The sequence below is a fragment of the Leptonychotes weddellii genome, chromosome 8 (assembly GCF_054177405.1).
Source record: "Leptonychotes weddellii isolate Sample4059 chromosome 8, ASM5417740v2, whole genome shotgun sequence".
NCBI lineage: Eukaryota > Metazoa > Chordata > Mammalia > Carnivora > Phocidae > Leptonychotes > Leptonychotes weddellii.
Window position 1 is genome coordinate 8,188,256 of NC_138376.1, and position 19,507 is coordinate 8,207,762.

The following is a 19,507-nucleotide window of genomic DNA, read 5'->3' on the forward strand; positions in this document are numbered from 1 at the left end:
TTGTTCAGGGAATCGTGCTTTTCCAGTAAAGGTTGCTCCTGCGTCAGAAGCTCAGCCAGTAGGAAAATTTGAGAGGATGTGTGCGTTTGTTGCCAGGCCCACATGCTGCAGCAGTGGTCGTGGTACAGACTGATTATAAGTGGAACCCCTCATGTGCCAGACGTTTTCAGATGTCAAACGGATAACCGATTTACTTAAAATAGAAGTATTGGAAGTAAGCGTGCATAGGTTAATGTTTTCTTTATCAGAATTACATTGCTTTTTTTTTTTAATCTCTTTAGGTAAAAATTAAAGAGGCAACTGGGCTGCCCTTAAACCTCTCAAATTTTGTCTTCTGTCAATACACATTCTGGGACCAGTGTGAATCTACGGTGGCGGCCCCAGTGGTGGACCCCGAGGTGCCTTCCCCTCAGTCCAGGGACGCCCAGTACACCGTCACTTTCTCTCATTGTAAGGTATGGGCGCCATTACAAGACGAGCTACACGGGAGGCAATGGACCTGGGTGCCATTCAAAACTCTTCTTATAACTTCCAGGTTCCCCCTATAAGAATGTTTAATAAAGGTAATATGTGTGTTGCACTTTTTAACCTCAAAATGTACTTCAGTACAAATTCAGATGGGAAGGTTTTTTTTTGTTTTTTTTTTTTTTAAAGATTTTATTTATTTATTTGACAGAGAGAAACAGGGAGAGAGGGAACACAAGCAGGGCTCGATCCCAGGACCCCGGGATCATGACCTGAGCCGAAGGCAGACGCTAAACGGCTGAGCCACCCAGGCACCCCTGATGGGAAGTTTTTAAAATAAAATCTGAGGGTGCCTGGGTGGCTCAGTTGTTAAGCGTCTGCCTTCGGCTCAGGTCATGATCCCAGGGTCCTGGGATCGAGCCCCGCATCGAGCTCCCTGCTCCGCGGGAAGCCTGCTTCTCCCTCTCCCACTCCCCTGCTTGTGTCCCTGCTCTCACTATGTCTCTCTCTGTCAAATAAATAAATAAAATCTTAAAATAAATAAATAAATAAATAAAATAAAATCTGAAAGGCCTCTCCCTGAAGTCTTAGGTCCTAGAGGTGTAATGGCTATTAACATTTGTACACATTTAGATAAACTATTTTTTGTGCCCTCCAACTTTTATCTGTGTGTGGTCAATACATGTTCACACAGCAATGGGCATAGATACCGTCTCTTACCATCATGCATGCATAATGTCTTTAGAAAGTTTTTTTTTTTTTTTTACAAAAAATGTGGTCATGTTATGTATATTGTAGAATTATACCCTTTAATATAGGTGAACCTCTTTCCAGTCGTTGGAATACGGTGTAACACTCCAAGCATCATATTCTAATGTGCCAAATGAGTTTTTAAAGAAAAGGTCAGTGGACAAGGTGAATTTTCGGTGACTGTTGGTTGGCCCTGTCGTGTGACCATCAGCCACCCTTCCTGGTTTTCACGTCAGACTGCCCACAGGTTGTTTCTGACTGACAGACAGACACTACATTCTGTTGTAATTTTGTTTTTCCTTGCACAATCCTTAACAGATACTCCAAACCCTTTCCAAATTGTGCTTTTTCTTTCTGGCTCTACACCTATCAAATTTCACATAGGTAAAAGACTGTTAAGTCTTTCTTTTTCTGAAAACAAATAGTCCACTCTTTTTTTTCTTTCACCCATATTCACCAAGTCTGTTTCTCAGAATCCTTATGAGTTATTTTTTGGTTATTGTTGTCTGAATACTCTCTTAAATAGTCCCCATCTTTCTTTGGATCCACAAAGCTGTTCCTGTAGAAGAATGAAGCCTGAATTTTAAGTACATTCTGGTTAGCAACTATTTTGATGAACGCTAGTCGCAGAGACCTTGGATTCACTGTGTGACCTTGGATTCACTGTGTGACCTTGGGGTTTTTTTCATCAATAAGATGTGTAGCTTGTACTAATTGATCATTGGTTTGTTTTCCTTCTAAAATTCTGGCTCTATCTCCAAATACAATAAATAAGAAGGTAAGTAGTAGAATGTTAAATCAACATAGTCTGGGAAGTCGACTCCCTTCATGCGAAGACGAGAACGTTGCATGACAGGTGTGTACTTGGCTGAGCTTTCCAGAATTGAGAGCTGCAGAGTTGTCTTCACCAGAGACTTCACTAAGATGCTGCTGGAAAGATGCTCGGCTTGGCCCCTTGCCTGCCGCTTTGTTCAGGGTGATTTCCATACTCCAGTCCACTCAGTGTTCATTTCCTCACACTCCTCTGTCTGTGTTTCATGATGAGGAGCTGGAGTGGGGGAGTTTCAGAGCAAGAGCACAGAATCATGAAGATAATCATAGGAAATTTAATTCTGTTCACAGTCTCCCAAGCCAGAGCAAGGAGCAATCAGACGTTCTTTTTTTGTGATGTGCTGATTAGCCTACGGCGGCGGGAGTTCTGAGTGGTCCTCCAGAACCACGAAGGAAGCAGGTGCTAGGTGCGGATTCACTCCCAAGCACCGTGATGCCGGACAGGATGCTTCTTTCAGTGTCCGCCCTGATTAAAGAAGGGAGTTGCACTCAGTCCCTCCTTCCTTGCTAGTGTAAGAGCTAGTATTCCGGGTCTTTAAAACAGCACAGGTGCTTTTCAGGTTGGGATCAGACTAAACCACCTCCAAAGTGGATCTCTACACAATGGAAGGGTAAAAACGGAAATTGCACAGATTGCTCGGTCCGTGATTCTCGTTGCTCTTCCCTTGCTCCCACTTGCCCCAGGACTACGTGGTGACGGTGACAGAGGAGCTCCTGGAGTTCCTGTCCGACGGAGCCCTGGCCATTGAGGTGTGGGGCCACCGCTGTGCTGGGAACGGCCGCTCTGTCTGGGAAGTCGACTCCCTTCATGCGAAGACGAGAACGTTGCATGACAGGTGTGTGCTTGGCTGAGCTGATGCAGGCTCAAGACTGGCACCAGGCCAGAGGGTAAGAGTAGGGGTCCCCGGGCCTGCCTCCTCCTTGGTGAAATGGGAACAATAAAAGGAACTAGCAGGCATCGAGGACGTTGGATGGGGGAAGGAAAGCCTTTTCAACAAACAGTACTGAAACAACCACGTATCTGCTGGGTCAAAACCAACCTGGATTTTGGCTTCACACGATACACAAAATTTATTTTGGGATGGATCGGAACCTTTCATGGGAAAGATAAAACTGTATAGCTTATTAAAAAAAAAAAACCAGGATATTTTCCTTTTTTTTTTTCCTTTTTGGAAGCTTTTATAAAAGTCTGTATAGAGCAGTATTTAGACTCTGGATTCGGCTGCCAAGGAGCCCCTGTTGTGCTGTGGGAACTGGCCAGGGCATGGCAGGCTGCTCCAGCTTCCCACGTTCTACAGTGGAGGTGCTGGGCAGTATCTCACCTTCGGGGTCCCCAGTGCTCACATGGTGAGGCACAGACCTCTTAGGGCCTGTCTCATCACGTGGGTCCCAGGGAAGCACAGTCTTCACTCTGATGCCCAGCACATCCTGTCTGAGCAGCAGTTAACAGGGTCCCCGCTGGTAATCATCACGCCAGCCACAAACTTGCTGGATTTGGCCCTCTGCCCTCAGAGTTTCCTGGACACCAGGACCTCACGGTTCTTTGGCCCCACTCTCCATGATGAACCACTGCACGGCATGGCAGACCCACCACACAGCAAGGTATCCTAGGAGCTGGTCACGCAGAGACTTGGCCTGGGTGATAGCACACGGACCTCCCATGGCCACCTTTTTAGCATAAAGCTCTCCACTGCCCTCAGGGAAGCCAAACCTCTGCTGAACCACTGCAGTCAGTTCTCAGGTCCACCAGCCCTTTTCCCCAAAAACTTTGCGCATCCTGGTAGCCGAGATCATGATTTCTGTCCCGGTTCCTATAACTCGTACCTCAGCTCCAGAGTAGCCATCCTCAGCCAGCTCCTCAGTGAGAAACTCATTCACTTGAGCTTTGAAGATGCCATCGGCCACAAGCTTCCTCTTCTTGGAAATTTGATCCTTTGCCTTTTCTCTGACCTAGCAATCTACTCCTGGGTATTTCCCCAAGAAAAATGAAAATGTAAGTCTGTAAACAGACTTGTTCACAAATGTTCATGGCTGTTCTTTTTATAATATCCCCCAAACTGCCAACAACCCAAATGTGTGAGAATGTTTGATAAACAAATTATACTACTAGTCATGTAACAAATATTACTCAGCTCTGTCAACAAAGAAAAGGACAACAGATACCCATTTGAATGAATCACAGAAACATTACACTGAACCAAAAAGGCCAGACCTAAAAGAGTATGCACTAATGATTCCCTTCTTATGAATTTCTAGAACAAGCAGAACTAATTTATTTTTTTTTAAAGATTTTATTTATTCATTTATTTGAGAGAGAGAGCACATGAGAGGGGGGAGGGTCAGAGGGAGAAGCAGGCTCCGGGCCGAGCAGGGAGCCCGATGCGGGACTCGATCCCGGGACTCCAGGATCATGACCTGAGCTGAAGGCAGCCACTTAACCAACTGAGCCACCCAGGCGCCCAATGAAACTTTATTTATTTTTTTTATAAAGATTTTATTTATTATTTGACAGAGAATGAGAGAGAGAGCACATGAGAGGGGGGAGGGGCAGAGGGAGAAGCAGGCTCCCCGCCGAGCAGGGAGCCCGATGCGGGACTCGATCCTGGGACTCCAGGATCATGACCTGAGCTGAAGGCAGTCGCTTAACCGACTGAGCCACCCAGGCGCCCAAGCAGAACTAATTTATAGTTACGTGGCCGCTGTGGGATGCTGTGGGTATTGAACGGGAAGGGGCGTGAGCAAACTTGCAGAGGCAAATGATGGGGTAGTGACAGAGGTATGTGCATTTTCACAATTCATCAAACTCTACTTGAAAACTGGACATTTCACTGAATATACATTATAGCTCAATAAAATAAAGAGAAAAGCCAAACCATAGGGTTGTTTTGAGAGTTAGATAAGAAAACCTACATGACAGCACGATGTCCAGCCCATAGTAAGGGCTCAGGGGGTGGTGGCTCATTCCTATTGCTCATGATGTCCCTGGGCATTGACGTTGTTGTCCATGGGAACGTGTTTCTGCAGGTGGAATGAGGTAACACGGAGAATAGAGATGTGGCTCTCCATACTGGAATTGAACGAGCTAGGAGAATACACAGCAGTGGAGCTTCACCAGGCAAAGGATGTCAACACGGGAGGCATCTTCCAACTCAGACAGGTACTAGGCTTGGTTTTCTTTGTTTTTGTTTTCTCTTTGTCCCACTCTTACACACCGTTTCTGGGAGTTTTCTAGTTAAGGGCTTCTGTATTCCCTGATTCTCTTCTCTTCCTTTATCCTCTTCCCCCATTCCTTGCCCTTCCCATTCCTGGCACCCATTGTTCCCCACCCGCCGCCCTCTGCAGGGTCATTCCCGGAGGGTGCAAGTCACAGTGAAACCCGTGCAGCATTCCGGGACGCTACCACTCATGGTCGAAGCCATCCTGTCTGTCTCCATTGGTTGTGTCACTGCCAGGTCCACCAAGCTGCAGAGAGGGCTGGACAGTTACCAGGTAAGACCAGCACGTTGGAAGTAGTCTGCAGCGAGGACCAGCTAATGCAGAGAAAGGCAGTCAGTGATCTGGGATGGAGACCTTTGGGGAGTATGACCAAACTCCTTGTCCTGACCTTATTATCTATACCCCTCCCTTCACATTTCCATCCATTGCCTTTTTTATGAGGTTTGAAATACTGTACCAGCTTAGTGTTGATTAATAATAATTTTATTTGTAAACACACATATGAATGGTATGTTACTCATTTACTTCAGGCAGATTTCATTTTCTGTCTGGCTCCAGTTAGGTTATGTTGGATATTTGGCATGGTTGCCTGGCCCAATCCACTTTTATTAATATAAAATTGCCCCCATACACTGGCATAATTTTTTTTAAAAGATTTTATTTATTTATTTGACAGAGACATAGCGAGAGAGGGAACACAAGCAGGGGGAGAGGGAGAGGTAGAAGCAGGCTTCCCGCTGAGTAGGGAGCCCAATGCGGGGCTCGATCCCAGGACCCCGGGATCATGACCTGAGCCGAAGACAACCGCTTAATGACTGAGCCACCCAGGCGCCCTACACTGGCATAATTTAACAGTTCTTTGAAAGCTTTCTTTTTTTTTTTTCCAATTAAAAGTTGTCCTCATGATCATTTTTGTCCATTAAATCCTCCTTTACTAAATCTTCTGTTCTCATTTTAAAATTAAAAGATTGGGGGGCACCTGGATGGCTCAGCTGGAAGAACATGTGAATCTTGATCTTGGGGTCTTGAGTTCCATATTGGGTGCAGACATTATTTTTTAAATAAATAAGTAAATATTTGTAAAAAGTGAAAGGTGAAAACATCAAAGAATTAATCTTCATGTTACCAACCCCAGCTCTTCATCACTCTGTGAGAATGAACTTTGAGATTAGGAACTTGCCTGAAGTGGCCTGAAAGAAGGCATGTGCTTTCGCTCAGTCCCCAGTTTACTGTCAGGTATGAATTAGGGGAGGAATCAGCCCATTGAACTCTGGCTGCTTCACTACCACACGAGAGAGGGAGCACTGCCTGTTGTGACGTTTCTCTGTGGCGCCTGGGCGGAGGCCCAGCCCGTCCTGAAAATGATTCATCTTCAGTCTCAGTTTCCTTGCACTCCCTGGCATTCAGGCAAAGACTTTCTGAAAGCTAGAAGGAACAGTGGCTTGGCCTACGAGGCCTTAGGAAGGCATGGTTTTGTCAAACACCGCCTTCCCTGTCCCAGGCCAAAATTGCCCCTGGTTCTCAGAGCCAGAGAGAGTATGAAGGAAGGCCTGAGGACAGTCTGCTGTTCTGGGGGAGAAGCCTCCCCCAGACTTTTCCTCATATGTGGAGTAGAAGACTGGGTTGTGTGGATTCTCATCCCAGCTCAGTCCCTCACTCAGCCATCAACCTTGGGGGTGGCTGCAGGGCCTGGTAGAAAGGTCGCTGGCCTGGAACCGGGGGGACCTGGATTCTTCAGTCTAGCACGGCCTTCCTGGTTACCTTGTTGGGATAATGCAAACCTCTAGTTCCCCTTCTCTCTTCTCCAGAATGATGAAGGAGACTTAATAATTCCCTGAGATCCCAATCTATACTAAAATTTTGTGGCTTAGTAAATCTCTCACCTTAGATAAAACTTTGAATTTACATCCTAAATCATGACCTATAAAGCAGGGATCACCAACTGACTACATGTTCCCATTTGAGGAACCTTATAAAGATTGATTATTTGCACTTTTAAAACTGCTCTACCTTCTGAGTTAAAACTCATTTTTGTCAAAATTCGAGCTTTCCCCAGTGCTAAATGCTCTTTAAAGAACATAGTGCCAGTCATGCAGATTTAAGTGGTGACTATTTCAGGATGCCTGGGTGGCTCAGTCATTGAGCGGCCAACTCTTCATCTCAGCTCAGGTCTCGATCTCAGGGTTGTGAGTTCAAGCCCCATGTTGGGCTCACGCTGGGCATGGAGCCTGCTTAAAAAATCAATCAATCAATAAACTGTGGCTAATTTTTTTATAAAGATTTTTAAAATTTTATTTATTTTGGAGAGAGAGGACAGAGGGAGAGGGAGAAAAAGAGAAGTAGACTCCCTGCTGAGCACAGAGCCCGATGTGGGGCTCAGTCCCACGACCCTGAGATCATGACCTGAGCTGAAATTAAGAGTCAGATGCTTAACTGACTGAGCCACCTAGGTGCCTCTAAACTGTGACTGTTTTAAAGCTTTTATTTTTCTTTGCAGCCATGCTCAAAGTCACATCCAGAACTTACTTTGTTGATGTAGTACTTTAGAAATATTCTGATGCAGTAGCTCAAGCCAGTCCAGAATATGCTGATTTCACAAGTTATACATCATGAAAGCTGAGGCTAGTTCTCAGTTAATAGAAGGATCTTCTTAGTCTAAAAAACAGTAATGATAAATTCAAGCTACTGTACTTTATTCAATAATGTGGGGAATTAAGTCAAAAATTACTTCAGGGGATATCTGGCTGGCTCAGTCAGTAGAGCATGGGACCCTTGACCTCAGGGTTGTGAGTTTGAGCCCCACGTTGGATATAGATATTACTTAAAAAATAAAATCTTGAAGAAAAAAGAAAAATTACTTCAGTATTAGGCATACATTTAATAAGTTAGTTACTCAAATGATGGGTTCCAAACTTAAAAAAAAAAGTGGATTTTGAAATCTATGCAGAGAATGTTTAACTGTATTTTTAAAGCACTTTTAAAAAGCAGTATGTATTGAAGTATACTTATATATGAGAGTAATGTAATTATATTTTAAAGCACTTAAAAAGGTTTGTCTTTTTATGACTAGACCACTTCACTGCCTGTTTGAATATTAACCCTCCAATAATAGAAAAAAACCAAAGACGATTATTACAGGGGCCAGGGTTCATTTTGAGTAGAACCTGCCTCCGGGTAGGTGGTTATTCCCTACAAATGGGAGTTTCCTTACTCTTCTGTCTAAGGAAACCTGTCTCAACTAAATCCTTTTATTTTCAACATGGTGGTTTTGTTTTGCCAAATGTTTTTGCCAAAATCATTACTTTATACAATTATTATAAACTATTGTAAACTGTATTACCCAACTGATTGGTATGATGCTAACATAACCAGTAATGGGCGATAGCAGATCCAATATTCAGCATGGCAGGCTGTGCTCTTGAGACTGTTGTACGCTGAGGAAGCCTGAGGCTCCCGGTGGGCTTTTGCCTGTGAGGATTTCCTCAGTGCATGTGGTGTGGTGCAGGGGGAAAGGACACTGAGTGGGGTAACTAGCAGCCTGGCACCCAGTCCTGACTCTGCCACCACTTGGGTGATCCTTGGGTTAAAACATTTCATCCTTCGGGGCCCCGTCTGCCTCACGGCTAAACTAAGAGATTGAGAGGTAGTCTAGTTCTACCATTTTGTCCTTCTGAGTCCGCTCCAAATCTCAGATAGCCCACCCAGAAATGCGTATGCGCCATTCGCATGATGACAGGGTAAAGCCTGGCCCAGTGACGTTGATTCCTAGTCCCATCGAAGAGAGTTCTTGTTTTTTTTTTTTTAAATGGTTGCTTTCTTTATTAAAAACATAACAAAACAAAACTCAAATTCTTAGAGGCGAGTGAATTAAATCCACTAAACCTTTCTTGCAAATCATTTAAATGTTTTATTATGCTGGGTGTTCCGTGTGCTGTCCATTGTAATGTGTGTGTTACGCTTAAAGAATTACCTGTGTGCTGTTTGAGAAACAAAAATGCATGTCCTTTGTGTTTATTTTTTTCCTCCCAGAGAGATGATGAGGATGGTGATGATATGGATAGTTATCAGGTATCGCTGTTGCTGTCGTTCTGTGGCATGGGGCACGGCTGCTGCTAACGGCTAGCATCCGCAAAGCAGAGGGCAGGGAGGAGGAAGGAGGACCATCGAGCAAGAACACGCAGACTCTCACTCGCTTTGGATTTGCTTTAAACATAATCAGGGATAAAATACTGTTGCTATAGATTTCTCTGTCCGTTCAAAACGTATGGTCGGATACTGCATTGCTGCTCTGCTATCTTGAATTAGCTTGTAAAGACTTTCGAAGCAAGACCATTATCACTGTATTAAGTTAATGATTTTTAAAACCGTGGAATTATCCATTCATAATCTTTCAGTTGAACCTTGTGTTTTCTATGCAAAACTGCACTTCGTGCCTCGCGTCCAAGAGAGTAGGACTGTTCTAATATGCAGTTTTAGTTTAAAAGTCTCTTGCTGGATAGGAAATTGAAAACATTTCATGCACATAGTTTAGTTTGGGTTAGCCAGCTTCTTTCTGTCATTAGGACCCAGCTTAATTATCCATAACTTGGAGAATTTAAATCTCAGCTTTTTCTTTTTGGAAATTCAGGAAAAAAAAAAAAAGGCACCCGTGAACTCGTCCCTAGTCAGTGCTGGCCAGCCTCCTGTCATGGAATGTGGGACGATAGGAACAGGCAAGGCAGCAAATCAAAGTGAAGTTTTCCGGGTTTGGTTCCCAGTCTTTGTACTCATTCTCCACAGTTTTCCCGGGGTGCCTTCCTGTATGTGAACTGTGGGTACGTTGTAGATAGAGCCTCAGAAGTCCCCTGCCATTCGCTCTTTTTTTTTTTTTTTGCCATTCGCTCTTAATGCCACGTCTTAAGGGTTAGACTGGAATGAGGCAAGTCAGAGAGCATTTTGAGTAGAATTGATGGGTTTATTTCCCTCATAACTTTACTAAGAAAGAAAACAAGCAAACGAAAACCAACTTCAGGGGTGAAATCCCAGTCTCCCCTTGGATCTCAGCAATGCCATTAACTAACGTCCTGCTGCTGTCTGTGCGCTTCCGGCCACGTTGTTCACGGCCACGTCCCAGCGGCTGCTTCTGGGAGTTCTTAAAGCATGGCTGGCTGCATGTGGGCTGTTTGCATGGGAGATTTTTGGTGAGCCTTACGGTAGTGGTTGGAGGTAAAATCTTGGCAGCAAGTTTGAAAGGTTCTCTGCTGATCTGTTCTTTGCATTTCAGAAAATACATGTTTCGAGGCCATTGAATGATGAACTATGAAAATGCCTGTTTTCTCTTTTTCCGTTCCATTCGCTGTTCCATGATTTGGGCTCTGTTCATGGTGTCCTTCTGCTTGGAATCATGCATCCTTCAAATGAATAGCTCTGATTTAAACACACAAACACACACACACACACACACACACACGTAAGAATCATCCCCACAGCTGGTGTAGTTTGGGCTTCTCTTGCTTTTAAGTATAATTATCCTTTTGGCAATCCAGGGGCTCTGATTTCTGAGTAATGGGTTCCTTGATCAGCATGCTATGTTTCTGAGGCCTCTTTGCTTTCTGGCATATTAATCATACAGCAGTGTTCAATGGCCTTTCCGAATGAAAACTTTCCTGATCCATGTAAACATCTTTGCTTAAAAAAAAAAAGAGTCGTCTGTGTATTTTACAGGAAAATGTTTTCCCTCCCCAACATCAGGAAGAAGACTTAAACTGTGTGAGAGAGAGGTGGTCTGACGCACTCATCAAACGACGAGAGTACTTAGATGAGCAGATTAAAAAAGTCAGCAATAAAAAAGGTATGTGAGATTAAACTCTTTCCCGGGAGTGGCCTTTTCGCTTCTAGACAGTCGTCGGGACAATGTGATCTTAGTGTTCTGACCTCGTAACAATTATAGACAGTAGTGACTCCTTTGGCATGGTATTGGATTGGAAAGTAATAAACGTTCACAAGCCTCTGCGTCAACGGTGATGTTAAATGTTAAACTCGCATTTAGTTCCGAAGAATGCAGATGCTGTCAGAACCCACATGTCCTTACGAGGCGCTCCGGGCTCTGGACCTGGGACTGACAGCAGCTCTCGGGTCACACGTGGCAGGTCAGCACCCAGCTCCTGTGGGGCGGCAGTGATGTGCTCAGCTGGTGCAGGTGGGCCTCCTGGCCACTCAGCTCCAGGGACACAGTTTGCTTTTGCTGGCGGCAGCCGTGTGGGCTCCAGGGTCGAGCTATGTTCTTAAAACCCTTAGTCTCTCACCCCGACTTGATGGTCCATGCATTGTGGTGGGTTCTGCATCAAAGGACACATTATGAGTGTTCATCCATTTCAGGTAGAAGTTAGCAAAAGCTCCCCCCTCAGTAGAACATCTTGGCTCAGCGTTCTTGATGTCAGTTTGTCTATGTGCTCAACCTGCTGATGGAAACTCGCTTTGACTCTACCCAGATAGCTCCAGGTTGGAATTATGAATCAGAGGGTTTCTTTTTTTTTTTAAGATTTTATTTATTTATTTGAGAGAGAGAGAATGAGAGACAGAGAGCACGAGAAGGAGGAGGGTCAGAGGGAGAAGCAGACTCCCCGCCGAGCAGGGAGCCCGATGCGGGACTCGATCCAGGGACTCCAGGATCATGACCTGAGCCGAAGGCAGTCGCTTAACCAACTGAGCCACCCAGGCGCCCTGAATCAGAGGGTTTCAAAATATGTTCTGTAAAAATCCCTTTAGTAAGGAACATAAAGGACAATAAAGTTAGTCTTACAGAGTGTGGCGTGTTTTAATCCTCTGTACACTGGTGTATAGTTTTATAAAGCAATGTCACATCCATTATGTCACTGGATCTTTCCAACAAGCGTGTAAAGTAGACATGACTTGTATGAGCCCTATTTGATGGATTAGGAAGCCCAGACTCGTCTGTCGAATAACTTCCCCAGAGTACAGAACCAGGAAACATAACCCATGTTCTCATCCCTGTCCTGATGCTCTTTTCCATGTCCCTACCCGGAGGTCCATCAAGTGAGAATCCTAGCCTCTCTGAGCTTGTCTGGGTGCTCAGGCTGGAACTTCAAAGCCTCCCATCCTTTTTTGGAACATCATGGATGTTCCAGCCACTTGGGGATGTCACCAAGTGAAAACCTATTTATTTTAAATCTGGAAATTGTCTTTTCCCCCGTCTTGGTGCTCATCCCCTCATTTTGTCCTGCAGAGAAGACGGAGGACGACGTGGAGCGGGAAGCCCGGCTTGTGGAGCAGTGGGTGGGCCTGACCGAGGAGAGAAACGCCGTGCTGGTGCCTGCCCCCGGCAGCGGGGTTCCGGGGGCGCCCGCCCACTGGTGAGTGGCCTGACAGGGTGGGGTGGACGGCCTGCACCAGTGTTGTGCGAGTGACTTTCCAGGACTGTCACTGTCCATGCTGAGTGCCGTGAGCTGCTCAGGGAGGGAGCACCCATGTCTCATGCCGCCTTCCCTTTTTCCTTCCCCATGGCAGCCAGCTTCCTCTCCCAGGAAGCCGGGGAGTGTCTTGATTACCTGGCCAGGAAGCAGATACCACACTTCTCAATTTCTCCACATGAGCAACTTGGACGTGGTTTCCTCATCTCCAGAAATTCCCTTATTTCGGCTTAAAAGAAGGGTGTATCCAGAGTCTACTTGAAGAGGGGAGAAAATACATTTTCTTCTTAGCCCTCGTGCCTGCTCAGTTTGGTCCCTAGCATAGAGTCAGGTCTTGAGCCCTAAATAACCATGGTCAGTCAGTTGGTTAATCAGTCCATCCCAGTGCTCATCAGAAACAGCATGGTATCCTAGGCTCTGGAGTCAGGTAGATCCTGATTGAGTTTCCAGCTGCAGTGTTAAATGTCGTTAACTTCTCTGAGGCTTTGTTCTTTTTTTTTTTCAAGATTTTATTTATTTATTTGAGAGAGAGAGCAAGTGCAGTGGGGAGGAGCAGAGGGAGAGGGAGAAGCAGAGCAGGGAGCCCGATGCGGGGCTCGATCCCAGGAACCCGAGATCATGACCTGAGCCGAAGGCAGACGCTCAACCGACTGAGTCACCAGGCACCCCCAAGGCTTTATTCTTAATCTATGAATGGAGCCCCGTTTTTGGTACTGTTGAAAGGATTAGAGATAATATATTAAAAACACCTTGTTGGTGCCCATATGTTAAGTGGTAACTACTCCTGCTGCTTATTCTCGTTCTCATTCTTATTACAAGAGTATGTCCTGGGCATTTAGGAGAAATCAGACTCCTTTTGAACAGAGGGTGTACATGCCCAGATAGTCTCTTTAGGGTAGGCACAGAAGCATCAGTGCTGTTATTTGCGTCTATAATGATAAAGGGAAGTATAATGGAGTTGATAGTGTTATGAAACCAGCAAATCTGAATTTTCTGGCACATAATTTGTGACCTGATGTTTCTCCCACAGTCCCGGAGTCCTGCAGGGCACACACGCCGTCTGTCTGCCAGCCACATGGTTGCAGACGGCCACCTCATTCCCAGTCTTGTTCTGCTCCCTGAGGCCCTGTCTAGACAGCCCTTCTCCTTAGCCCAGTCACTTTCGTTTGAGCCATTTCCAAACTTCAGGCCATCTTGACTGTTTGTAAAATGTGGAGTCCTGGGTCCTGTCCCTCGTTATTTTGATTTACAAGAGGAAGGATGGGCCCAGGACTTTTCATTTTCAGAGCCTCCCCCCCGGTGACTCAGATGCATATGGGCCAGTTTTTGATAAAACATTGCTTTGGTCTTTTTCATAGACAACCCTTCCTCCTTTAATAGGTCTTTCATACTCTAAGCTTTTTCAGTGTTGTCTTTTTTGTTTACTTCCTCTGGGTTCTGATCCTGTCCCCTGTCTCTACTCTTAACAGCATCCCTTCCCTTTTTCCCATCACTAGGACTATTTCTAGAAAGCCATCAAATAATCTTTGTTTCAATTAACTACATCTGATTTATATAACTGGTGGTTCTTTATGGAAGTCACATAATTCTCATGATGTGTGTTAACAGGGACATCAAGAGATGTGCAGATAGGGCCCCTGGGTGGCTTAGTCACTTAAGCATCTGCCTTCAGCTCAGGTCATGATCTCAGGGTCCTGGGATTGAGCCCTGCATTGGGCTCCCTGCTCATTGGGGAGTCTGCTTCTCCCTCTGCCTGCTACCCCCTCCTGCTTGTGCTTGCTTTCCCTTTCTCTCAAATAAAATCTTAAAAAAAAAAAAAAAAGTGCAGATATTTCATGAATAGAATCTCTGTCCCCATAGTGGTTCTTTTCCGCTTCCGTGCCTCTGTGGTGTTTGATCATCTAACACAATGTAAAACACGTATTTGTTGTGATTAAATTTTGTTGTTAAATTTAGGGTCCCACCACCTGGAATGGAAACTCACATACCGGTTCTCTTCCTTGATCTGAACGGTAAGCAGATCCGTGTTCGAGGGGCCCTCGCGTTTCATTTAGGTTTGTAATCTTTTCAGACCCACCTGATTTTGATTCCTTAAATGACTTTTCTAATCACTCGTATGCTGTGTCTAGGTGACATTTTTAGTCCAACCAAATGTATAAACCTTGACGTGTAGCATCACTGGAAGAGCGAAGTGGATATTTAGTCTTAAAAAGAGTTACGAGAGAGGGGCGCCTGGGTGGCTCAGTTGGTTAAGTGACTGCCTTCGGCTCAGGTCATGATCCCAGGGTCCTGGGATCGAGTCCCACATCGGGCTCCTGGGTCAGCAGGGAGTCTGCTTCTTCCTCTCCCTCTGCCTCTCCCACTGCTCATGCTCTCTCTCTCTCTGTATCTCTGTGTCTCAAATGAATAAATAAAATCTTAAAAAAAAAAAGTTACGAGAGATAACTCTCTCTCAGAGTTATGAGAGAGATGTCGTAACTCAAAAATGTCAAAACAGTTACAGTTGAGAGACATCAATGGACACAAGAATTACCTGAGAAAGTAATCACCCTCAGAGATTCTGAACCTTTAGGCTTGCGGGGCCCTAGGAATCTGCATTTCTGATTAGAGCCATTCCCCCTGCTCCCCTCCGCCATAGCGCCAATGCCAGAATGTGATTACACTGTAAACCCTGCATTAAGGGTTGTTCTTTACTGTAGCGATTGGATTGAACCTGCGTGAACCAAGAATGATGGTCCTCAGTGTATTTTAGCAGGAAAATCCACTTTCAGAATGAAATCTTAAATGGAAGCCTGTATGTAGACTACAAAGGCAGAGTTGCCAAGTGGGGTGATGGGCGGGCTCAGGCAAGCTCTTCCACACACAGCCCCTGGAATCTCAAAACACAGCCTGGAAACCTGTCTTTTGGAGGGAGGGCCCTGGGGAGGGTGACTTTGGCTCTTCCTAGGAAGAATTGTTTAAGATCCTGGAAGTAGGACGTGTGCCTCATGAAGCGATGGGCTCCCTGTTATTGGAGGGATACGCATAATGGTTGGATGACCACGTATAGAAATTTATGAAGGGTGAATCCCACATGGCTTAGGGCATTGGAAGAAGATGATCTTTGTATTTCGCCCAAGTGCTTGGAACTTGATTCCAGATTGATTATTTAGCTGTTCAAATCTCTAATCATGTGTAAGTTGTATAAGTAGGACGCAAGCGTGACACCAGGTTACATGGAGATTTGACCTCAGAAAGCAGGAGTCTCAGCTGTGTTTTTGTAGAGAAAATCTCTGCTCCTAGGATTGCGTATGGAATATATTTGTCCCTTTTATTAGAGACTCATGGGGTACCTTTTTGGCTCTCATAGTTGTTTCTGGAAAGGATAAGACCTATTGTGAGGAATTAGCATCTCTATTTCCACTGTGGGATAAGGAAGGAAAGAAAAAAAATGAAAGTGCAAAAAGTCATCTGTGGAAAGCATATTTAAAAATTTTCAGTGCTGGGGCGCCTGGGTGGCTCAGTCGGTTAAGCATCTGCCTTCGGCTCAGGTCACGATCCCAGAGTTCTGGGATCGAGCCCCGCATTGGGCTCCCTGCTCAGCGGGAAACCTGCTTCTCCCTCTCCCACTCCCCCAGCTTGTGTTCCCTCTCTCGCTGTCTCTCTCTGTCAAATGAATAAATAAAATCTTTAAAAAATAATAATAATAAAATAAAAATTTTCAGTGCTTGCTTAAAAAGTGACTTTTCCTTCCACTTCTGTTTCTGTGCCCTGGACGTGGTCAGCCGATGACCTCAGTGCTAACGAGCAGCTCGTGGGCCCCCACGCGTCGGGCGTCAACTCCATCCTGCCCAAGGAGCACGGCAGCCAGTTTTTCTACCTGCCCATCATAAAGCACAGTGATGAGGAGGTAATTGACCCCTGTGGTTCTCTTCCTGGGCTTCAGATGAGTGCACCTCCCTATGGGCCTATCTTCCCGTTAAACTGCTGTGGTCTGCTTTGGGGGAGAGGACTGGGGACTTTAAAAAGTTGAATGTGTGTTGTCGCTCAGAAAAAGTGAGGAGAAACACGTATGATTCAGTGGGGTTGCATTTCTCTTCTCGTTCTCATGCGTGATGTCGAACCTCAGCCCCTGAGCTGGGTCTTTTCCCTGTCCCCAACCCTTCTCCTGTTCTTAGGTTTCAGCCACAGCCTCCTGGGACTCCTCAGTGCATGATTCCGTTCACCTGAATAGGGTCACGCCGCAGAACGAAAGGATTTACCTGATAGTGAAAACCACGGTCCAGCTCAGCCACCCGGCTGCTATGGAGTTAGTATTACGAAAACGGATTGCAGCCAATATTTACAACAAACAGGTAGTAATGGGGTCTGATTCTGCTGTTGCCTACATGAGCTCAAAGTTTCTTTCTTCCCTCTGTCATAAAGCTGAACCATGTTTTGTGGTGCTGATACAGTGGACGTGCAAATTGTCACCACACTAGCCAAGTTACAGCCTGATTCTTATTGACCGCAGATAACGGGTCATGAGGACAGCACAGGTGGATGTCACCCACCAAAGGACGTTCCCCCTTGGCCGGTTTGAGACCCATAATCCTAGGAGGCAGTAGAGCTATGACGTCACTGTTTGAAAAAGGCTAAGTGCCAAGGCCAAGCAGTTCAGTGACAAAACAGGACAAGGGGCAGGCCCAAAATAAATCCTTGCTGCTTCCCAGATCTCATCCCACAGGTATTGCCAACAAAATGGACCCTCTCCAGTTTTCTTCTATACGAGGATTGATTAAACCCTATCAAGATCATGGGGCGCCTGGGTGGTGCAGGCAGTTGAGCGTCCAACTCTGCTTAAGATTCTCTGTCCTCCTCCTGTCCTTCCTGCTTGTGCGCGCTCTCTCTCTAAAATAAATAGGTGGCTTAGTCGTTAAGCGTCTGCCTTCGGCTCAGGTCATGGTCCCAGGGTCCTGGGATTGAGTCCTGCATCGGGCTCCCTGCTCCATGGACAGTCTGCTTCTCCCTCTCCTTCTGCCCCTCCCCACCGCTAGTGCTCTCTTTCTCTGTCTTCCTCTCTCAAATAAATAAATAAAATCTTTTTTTAATTTAATATAATTTTATTATGTTAGTCACCATACAGTACATCATTAGTTTTTTGTTTTTAAAGATTTTTTATTTATTTATTTGAGACAGACAGAATGAGAGACAGAGAGCATGAGAGGGAGGAGGGTCAGAGGGAGAAGCAGACTCCCTGCCGAGCAGGGAGCCCGATGCGGGACTCGATCCCGGGACTCCAGGATCATGACCTGAGCCGAAGGCAGTCGCTTAACCAACTGAGCCACCCAGGCGCCCACATCATTAGTTTTTGATGTAGTGATCCACGATTCATTGTTTTTGTAAAACACCCAGTGCTCCATGCAGTACGTGCCCTCTTTAATACCCATCACTGGACTAACCCATCCCCCTACCCCCCTCCCCTCTAGAACCCTCAGTTTGTTTCTTGGAGTCCATAGTCTCAACAAAACAAAGAGGCAACCCACAGAATGGGAGAAGATATTTGCAAATGACACTATAGACAAAGTGCTGATTTCCAAGATCTATAAAGAACTTCTCAAACTCAGCACCCAAAAAACCAAATAATCAAGTCAAAAAATGGGCAGAAGACATGAACAGATACTTCTCCAAAGAAGATATACAAATGGCTAACAGACACATGAAAAAATGTTCATCATCATTAGCCATCAGGGAAATTCAAATCAAAACCACATTGAGATACCACCTTACACCATTTAGAATGGCAAAAAGTGACAAGGCAAGAAATAAATAAAATCTTTTTTAAAAAAATAATAATCTTTAAAATAAATAAATAACCCTATGAAGATCAAAAGGAAGGCTGCCAATGAGAAAGAAGCACAACCCCCAAAATCCCTGAATGGACTACAAATCCTGTAATCCCCAAATGAAGGACACTGTTGTCCTTCAGGGTCAGAGACAAGGATTTTTCAGTTCCGTTTTTCTGAGTTGTTGTATGTGTATCAAAAACACAGTACTTGATAATGCTTCTACAATTTGTAAAATGCCGAATAACTTACGTATTTCACATCGCTTAATTCAGCTTTCCTTTCCTACCAGAGCTTCACCCAGAGTCTGAAGAGGAGAATATCATTGAAGAATATATTTTATTCCTGTGGTGTAACCTATGAAATAGTATCCAATATACCAAAGGTAAATATACATTACTTTTTAAAAATATCGAAATAGAAGTGTTAGAGAATGTGTTGATTCTTAGAACTTCTAAATCATTTTCTCACCACAATTTGGATAAAAATATTGTTCACATGAAAGTATTGTAATTAAAAAAAAAAGAAAGAAAGAAAGAAAGTGAATTATCTTCTTGTCCCTTCAGGCAACAGAGGAGATTGAGGACCGGGAAACACTGGCTCTCATGGCAGCAAGGAGTGAAAATGAAGGCACTTCAGATGGGGAGACCTACATAGAGAAATACACGCGTGGCGTGCTGCAGGTGGAGAACATTCTGAGCCTTGAACGGCTCCGGCAGGCAAGTAGAAACAGCGTCCGGACCAGAGGGCGAGAGCACTAGCCTCCCCACCACCAAGTGGACAAGGACGAATTTATTTACCAAACACCTTCCCTCTGCATCTATCAGAGAAGGAAAACTTGAGTAGCAATCTCTTCAGACAAAGTAGCAAAAATGAAAATAATGTCTGCATTCTATTCAGTACCTTCTACTTAAGCACTCTGCCCAAGTAATTTAGATAACATTCTTTCATTTAATCTTCAAGATGGCCCTGCTAGGGAGATAGACACTGTCAGAATCCCCTTTTCTAAGTGAGAGAATTGAGGCCTGCGGA

General features: G+C 45.0%; 1 protein-coding gene and 1 pseudogene across 1 annotated transcript in view; one reads left to right on the forward strand and one right to left on the reverse strand.

Moving 5' to 3' along the window:
• Positions 1–19,507, forward strand: part of KIF13A (kinesin family member 13A) — a 121,873-nt gene that overhangs the window by 85,757 nt on the left and 16,609 nt on the right. The window contains exons 21-32 of the mRNA XM_081827623.1: positions 282–455; positions 2,731–2,882; positions 5,071–5,203; positions 5,389–5,535; positions 9,292–9,330; positions 10,993–11,092; positions 12,488–12,614; positions 14,628–14,683; positions 16,436–16,560; positions 16,829–17,005; positions 18,768–18,860; positions 19,042–19,194. Coding sequence (XP_081683749.1) covers positions 282–455; positions 2,731–2,882; positions 5,071–5,203; positions 5,389–5,535; positions 9,292–9,330; positions 10,993–11,092; positions 12,488–12,614; positions 14,628–14,683; positions 16,436–16,560; positions 16,829–17,005; positions 18,768–18,860; positions 19,042–19,194 — 1,476 coding nt within the window. The remainder of the gene's footprint in view (positions 1–281; positions 456–2,730; positions 2,883–5,070; positions 5,204–5,388; positions 5,536–9,291; positions 9,331–10,992; positions 11,093–12,487; positions 12,615–14,627; positions 14,684–16,435; positions 16,561–16,828; positions 17,006–18,767; positions 18,861–19,041; positions 19,195–19,507) is intronic.
• On the reverse strand, positions 3,226–4,075 carry LOC145722882 (small ribosomal subunit protein uS3 pseudogene; annotated as a pseudogene).